The 7,812-nt window shown below is 27.7% G+C and overlaps 1 protein-coding gene across 1 annotated transcript; it reads left to right on the top strand.

The window, feature by feature from the left end:
* The first annotated feature begins 4,079 nt into the window (after positions 1–4,079).
* Positions 4,080–5,312, top strand: LOC136078494 (uncharacterized). Its single transcript, XM_065794267.1, has one exon. It carries the CDS (start codon positions 4,080–4,082, stop codon positions 5,310–5,312), a length of 1,233 nt encoding a protein of 410 aa, XP_065650339.1.
* The last annotated feature ends 2,500 nt before the right edge of the window (positions 5,313–7,812 follow it).

Here is a 7,812-nt window from a genome sequence, read left to right as displayed (position 1 = left end):
TGCAGCAAGTTGTTGAACTTTTTTTTTAAAAAAAATGTACAGCGAGTAGTCGAACTTGCTAAAAAACTACAGCAAATAGTGGAACTTGCAAAGATATGTACACCAAATTGTGGAACTTGCAAAAAAAATTACAGCGAGTAGTGTAAATTGCAAAAATATAAAGGGAGTAGCGAAACTTACAATTTTTTTGATAGACGGGTCTAGCTGACATTCACGTCGTGTCTATTGTTAACAATGATTATTATTTAGTTTCATTAACTAAAAGCCAAGATGTAAACTAATTAAAATAATATTATAAAACTTTTTTTTTTATTAAATTTTTTTCAGGTCAGAGGGGGAACCATCTGTAATTATCAACTAAGCATTATGTGATGTATTTTGAATTTTGGTATAAGATGTTTTTATATCAAAGTTTTTTGTTTTAATTACATTTAAATATTTTTTCGAATCATTAAAAATATAATGTTTTTTTAGGTTGTAAAATAGGGGGAAGGGCAATGACACGCCCCCTTCCCCATCTACACCCCTTGAAGCAAAGGGTGCGTTGCTAGTGATATAGTAAAGTAGTAAAATATAATTTTTGATTTTATACTAGATTTTTTTTAATTATAAAGATAAATATTTATAAAAAAAAAGAGTCATTTTTGATTATAGGGTGTTTGAAACCATTACCCGTACATCCACCCAAAGACAAAAACTTCTTTATTTGACTGTGGTCTAATAGCTAATTACAAAACATCTTGTATACAAAAATTTACATTTTCATTAAAAAAACAACACTCTTTCATAAATATTTTTAGTCTTTATTGCCGGTATGGATGGTGGTTTTGTGCCCCCGGATGCGCCCGTAATCTAGAAACCTCTATAAATTTGTAGATAACTCTTGTATCTATCTTTTGATACCAAGATATAAACTTTTAGATAAGAATTGTTACAATAGTTACAAGTTACAATAGTTTTGGTTAATAAAAAATTTATTTTGATCACAGTTTCTTCAACAAATCCTAATATCAAAAAATCGGTACTTTAAACGTCATAACTTATTGTAGGGTGGTTCGATTTTGAAAATTTTTTTAATTAAGAATATTGAAATAAAGCTCTTTTTAATGATATATAACAACCTAGTATTTGATAAATTTAAAAATTTCATTTAATATACCTATAGGTATATGTGTAGGATAGGACACTAGGAAGTACAGAGCTTTTATTTTTAATTTGGTGATATTTTTAAGAGTTCCTGAATTATTTTAACATCTCGAATTATTTTTGATTGAAGAGTTTGTAAAGGCATTATGTATAAACAAAGGCATTTATATATAATGCCTTTATAAATTTTTTAGGCATTATACATATATATATATATATATATATATACATATATATATATATATATATATATATATATATATATATATATATATACATATATATATATATATATATGTATATGTATATATATATATATATATAAATATATATATAAAAATAGCATTATGCAGTCCACCAGTTTTAACGTCTTCGCAGTCCCAGTTAAAACGTCTTCGCAGTCCCAAACAGACAAAATTTAAAATAAGTAGCATTTTTTGTATCAAAAATAATCTTAGAGGTAAAGTAATTAGTCGGACAAACATTCGAAATGTAAGTTCTATCCAAATTAGAGATTCTACCAAAATCAAAGACTTAAATCATTCTAAACTTTGACTTTAAGTTATATATGTTTCACATTAACTGTTTGTGTTTTAGTAAATAAGCAAATATTGGTCTTAGATATTTTGATCAATACATTATAAACTTCATAAATTACTGCTAATGTAGTACAAATAGCAATTCCTTTCGTGTTCAATGTACCACAATCTTTTAGTTAATACGTTACAGTTTGTTTTTTTTTATTTGCAATTATTGCTCCTATTGCTGCTATTTATTACAGTGTCGTGAAACATGGAGTTCAAAAAGTGAAACAAGTTCAAAAAACGAACTTTTATCGTTTCGGATCTTTATTGTATAAAATCCAATAGGGGCAATTTTAAATATGAGGTTTTGCCACCATAAATTTGTGCGGCCAAAAAAAAACCAGCAACTTTTTTTTTTCTGAACTCGGTATTACAAATCGTCATCCTTTTAATATTCTACGCCTTAAACTCAATAAATCAATAATTTATAATTGGTTAACTCCCATTTCTTTGCTATAGCTAAAACTAGCTTTAAACATGATTTTAAGTATTGATAGCTTTTATATTGATTATCTGGAAAGTTGTAAAAGTAAAAAAAAATATTTTTTGTTACAATTATTTTACGGCTTCTAATTTAATACCTGGTTACTGGTTTATATAGTTAATCTCGATTACGAAGATAGATATCTGAACATTATCAACATTTCCTCATTAAGGTGACCCAGCTTGATCTACTTAAAGATGTGTTGATTGTAAGATGTGTTGTAATTAAATATGTAATATTGTAAGATGTGCTGAATAAAAAAATGCTTTACAAGTTCATTGTTCAAAACATAAGTGTAGGTAAATTCGCGATAATTGAGATAATTTAGTCACTTTTAAGATATTGTTAAACATCAAAAGGACTTAAGTAGGTATACTAAAAACAATGCTTAACATATGCATTGTTTTTAGTATACCTACTTAAGTAGGTATACTAAAAACAATGCATATGTTAATAGCATTGTTTTTAAATTGAAGGAATAATAACTTTTTAGTATTAATCCTTCTTAGTTTCCAGAATTAAATTTCATAATAAATCAAGCTTAATTTCAAAATCATTGCAATTATTTCTTCAATAAAAGTTCAGAAATATATATGCAAATGTTAAAACAGCTTCTCCCAAATTATCGGTTAAAATATACTGCGAGTCACAATATTGTTTATTTTTTTCTTTCCCGACGTTTAAACTGTTCTTAATCAAGCCATTTTACTTTAAAATATATCAACAATTTTAGAATTTAAAACATTTTTACCTCTAACAATTTTAACTTTTTAAGTTAAAATTGTTAAAATAAATGAATTAATATAAAAATGATATGCAGGCAACAAAATTAAACAAATTTACCAAAACAAAATAATTTCCTAATTTAAATAAAATTAGTGTATTAAGAAATGCAAAGCTCAAAATAGAAATATATAGTAAGATATAAAATATATAGTAAAAAGAAACATTTAATTAATTACTCATTTGTGCGCGTTCGACATTTTTAAAGAAGATTTAGCGCGCTTGGCCTTTTAATATTTCATTTTATATGATAAGGTATTCACGGGATAATTTTACATGATAAGGTATTCACGGGATAAAGTATTCAGTGCCGTAACTAGGCAGGTGCACTTGCACAGGGCCCGTAGATTAGGCGACCGTGAAATGGAACTTTAAACTGACGAAAATTTATTTGTTCTAATAATAAATACTTTTATTGATTTTTTTTTAATTTTTTTTAATTTTTTTTTCCTATTAAGTAGCACTGTATTTTATTTCAATACAGTGCTACTTAATTCTATACCGCAATTTCAAATTTCTATATTCATTTCCAATTCCAAATTGTAATATTTTGCCGCGAATTCAATCAACGATATCTGGTGGGCAATAGAATAAAACGTATTGTGTGTGTAGTAATGTGGTGAATTTAAAAAATGTGTGAAGCAATTTTCATTTTTAATCAAAGCAACATAAAAACTTATTGTCATTATTAATGACACATTATTACAATTTATAATTTCCAAATAGATTTTAAAATAAACTCGTTTATAAAAACATCGTAAGTTTGTTTTATTTAAATATAGATTGGTTAAAAATAGCTATAAAAAAACTAATTATTAAACCACATCAAGCTAATTATTCTATTAATTACATTAAACTAAATCATCAGGTAAGCTTTCTAAAATAATAAAAACTTAATAAAACACTTGAATCGTAAGATAGCGTTGGCAAGCACATATTTCAATTTACCGATAAATTTTTTTTTACAATTTTTTTTCATCTGATCACAGAAACAATTATGTAAAATGGAAAGTGATGGAAACAAATATAAGATCAGGGAACGCACTCGATGATTATTTAATTAATTCAATTAATGAAGAAAAATGGTATGGCGTGAAATATTAAAAATCGTTGTAGATGCTATTCTATTCTGCGCCAAAAATAATATTGCTCTTAGAGGTTCAAATGAAAAAATTGGAGATCCAAGTTGTGGAATTTTTTTAAATTTGATAGAATTTGCTAGCCATTATAATAGAACTTTAAAAGAACGTATTGAAAAACATAAAAAAGGTTTTGTTTCATATTTTTCACCCATTATTCAAAATGAAATAATAAAATTAATTGGTGATAAAACTAGAAACGAAATCATATCTAGAATTAAAAAATCAAAATACTACACAATTTTATTCGACTGCACTCCTGATATATCAAAGAAAGAACAAATGATCAAAGAAAGAACAAAGATCGAAGAAAGCTTCATCGACTTCATTCACTCACATGAAAAAACAGGAGAAGGTTTAACGACTGAAATTTTAAATAAACTAGAAGGTGATAAACTGGATATTAATGATGCCAGAGGACAAGGGTGTGACAACGGTGCTAATATGGCGGGAAAATACAAAGGAGTCAGAGCGCGTATTTTGGAAATTAATAGTTTGGCAATATTTATACCGTGTGCAGCTCATAACTTAAATTTAGCTGGTGTCCATGCTGGCTCTACATTACCAGAAATGATAACTTTTTTTGGTACTGTGCAAAGATTATTCAATTTTTTCTCGTCATCAACAATACGATGGGAAATTTTAATGAAGTCTTTAAAATTGACACTTAAAAGTTTTTCGGACACAAGATGGTCATCAAAAGCCAATGCAATAACATCACTAAGTTTACATCTATCAGAAGTAAAGAAAGGATTGGAATCGATTTCAAATGATTTATCAAATCCAGAAGCTGTATCAAATGCAAAAAGTTTATTGTTACTAATTAATTATAGATTTATCTGTACCCTTTCTATGTGGAATAAAATTCTACAATGCATTGACAGAACAAATAAGGCATTACAACGAAAAGATATATTGATAGACCATGCAGCAAAGTTAATTGATGCACTACGTTGTACATTACAAGGACTACGAGAAGTAGATTTGGAACAAAATTTTCAGGAAGCAAAGAATTTAGCTGAAACAATGAATTTACAGGCTGGATTTCCTGATAAACGCAAGAAAAAAGTTAAAAAAATGGCAAATTATGAGGCAACAGATGAAGGAAGTAATATGACTCCAGAACATTTGTTCAAAATGCAAATTTACAAGATTTTTAATACTTTATTGTCTTAACTAGATTGGCGTTATGAGCAACTGCAAACTATCTGCAATGATTTTTCCTTTCTGTATGGTATCACTGTGCTCTCCTGAGACCGCCAGGGTAAATTTTGGTTTACTGTAATTTTTTTTGTTTAATCATTAATATTGGGTTTAGGTAAGTATATTAAAATAATTTTTAAAATCTAAAATAACTTTTCAACATTTTTTTTGCAAAAATAGTTTTTACCTAAAATAACATATGGAGGGGGATAGGGTAATAGTAGGCGGGCGGTGATTTTTTTCAAAATTTATAGAAGTATTACACTTCTAAAACATTTTTTGTTACAAAAAATACAACTTTAAAATGAAAAAATGAGATCTTTTATGATAAAATTAAGATAAATTATAGATTAACAATATAACATCTAGGCAATAAATGTAGCAGTTTAACATGAAATATTAAAATTCCTTATAAAATAATTCAATCATTTCAAAGTTCACAATTTTAAAAAATGAAAGAAAAGGACTACTTAAAACTGTTTATACCAAACTCAATCACACTTTTCTTAGGCTGTTTTGCATAATCATTGTGTTCCAAACGACGCTTGTATCGCTTTCATACTTGATAGTGATAGTGGTGAGCACTTTCTCCTGCCTGCTCAGCATATACACCAAGCCCAAACTGACTATGCTGAAGAAAAGGAACAAGATGACATACTAAAATATGAATTTGCCAGCTAATATTTAATTGGTAGTTAAACTTTTCCAGAAGATGAAGCTGCAGATTTTCAAAAGCTTTTTTAAAATCTAAAACTGATTCAGCATTAGATTCTCCAATAAACATGCTAAAACTTTTTATTTTAATAATTGAAAACTTTCTAAGACAGCTAACTACAGGTTGGAGAAATATCATATTTGGTAATATAGAGGCTGCACTTAGAAGGTTAACTTCTAAATTATCTAATTTACCTAAAAGTCTCTGAATTATTACCATCCAAACCAGTTCCGTGGTAACCTCTATAGATTATATAATTCGACTTAAGCCACGAATCAAAATCAGGCCACAATGTCATTAATATTTTTACAAACATAGAAGTAATACCAATTAGAATGTGTAACTCTGGTGGAGGAATGAGATGTTCTACTAAAGTTTTTAGAGTTTCATCAAGATACACAACCCTAGGAGAAATACAGTTTTTAAATTCCATCATGTGATTCTTTTTGCATCCATCTTCAATGAACTTATTGTAGTTGTTATCAATTGAACCTAAAGTTCTTTTTTTTCCGCTCTCAAGAGTACTTTCCCCTTCACACCAGAGACATGCATACTTGCTGCTGTGACTGCTTAAGCCAAATATAGAGTTACCACATTTTAGATCAAATGCTATTGAATATTTTACATCACTCAGAGCTAGTGGTTTCAATAGTTTGCTAAGATTACCATTATGCTCTGAAACATCTTCAACTAATGCCAAAACCAATGATCTTTTTACACCACAATCATTAAGACTTTCTGAAGTTGTATGTTTACATAATGGGTCAAAAACATTTATAACGCATTTAAGAAAACCCTGTCCGCCATCAATGGAAATCCTAGCAATTGTGCTATAAGGTTTCAAACTTCTTTCATTAATCATATGAATTAAATCAGAAGTGTCTTTTACAAATACCAAATTCCGACTTATCTCTTCATCCCCTGAAATGAATGATCCAGTTTTGACATCATAAAAATCTGAAAATATATTATGCAGCTCCTCTATCTGAGTTGCTATATTTGGTTCTAACATTTTCTTCCCTAAATTTTGTCGCATATGTTTACAAAGTAGGTTAGTCTTTCTTTTACTCAGGTTTAAAGTATTAGAGATTTCCATTATAGTTTCTAGAGATAACTTTTTAACGGATGCTCTGCTGCATTTATTATCAGGTGTTTCAACAAGAAGAAGATTGTTTCCAAAGGTTTTTAAAGGAAACTTGTCTCCAGATTTAATATTGTCTCTTTTCATTTTTATTTTGAGAATCCCAGAAGCAACTTGCTCACTGGATACATTTCCAAGACCTTCAGCCAACATAATTAGGTTTTTTACAGCTTCACTTTTACAGCAAAAGTGAGAAATTCCTTTGCCTAAATAGAAATTTAAAGTAGGAAAAACTCTGATATTATTATATTTGTAAAAAATATAAAAATAATACACTAATATTTAATAAGTCTATCATAGACTATGTATTGACTAGCATAGACTCTATGCTAAATTTAAATTATTTTTTTTAATAATTGAAGAAATAGTTTATTAGCTAAAATATATAAGTTATACAATATTTTTAATTTACTTAAGGAAATCATACCTATTGTAGAAAAGCAATAAGGACATATCTTTTTAACAATTTTATCAACGATATCTTGATTATTTGTTGTGATCTGTTCAGATATTTCACTAATATCAGATGATCTTCTGAGTTTTTGTCTGTTTATTTGAGATATTTTCTCAATCCAATCATTTAATTTTGATGTTTCACCCCTGTTCAATGCATAAAA

The sequence above is a fragment of the Hydra vulgaris genome, chromosome 03, assembly GCF_038396675.1.
Source record: "Hydra vulgaris chromosome 03, alternate assembly HydraT2T_AEP".
Lineage (NCBI taxonomy): Eukaryota > Metazoa > Cnidaria > Hydrozoa > Anthoathecata > Hydridae > Hydra > Hydra vulgaris.
The sequence above is the reverse complement of the archived record's forward strand: the minus strand, read 5'-3'. Positions and strand labels throughout refer to the sequence as shown.

What these genes read in the sequence shown, in the direction of transcription:
- LOC136078494 (XM_065794267.1), top strand. Translation starts at nt 4,080, where the DNA reads ATGGTATGGCGTGAAATATTAAAAATCGTTGTAGATGCTATTCTATTC.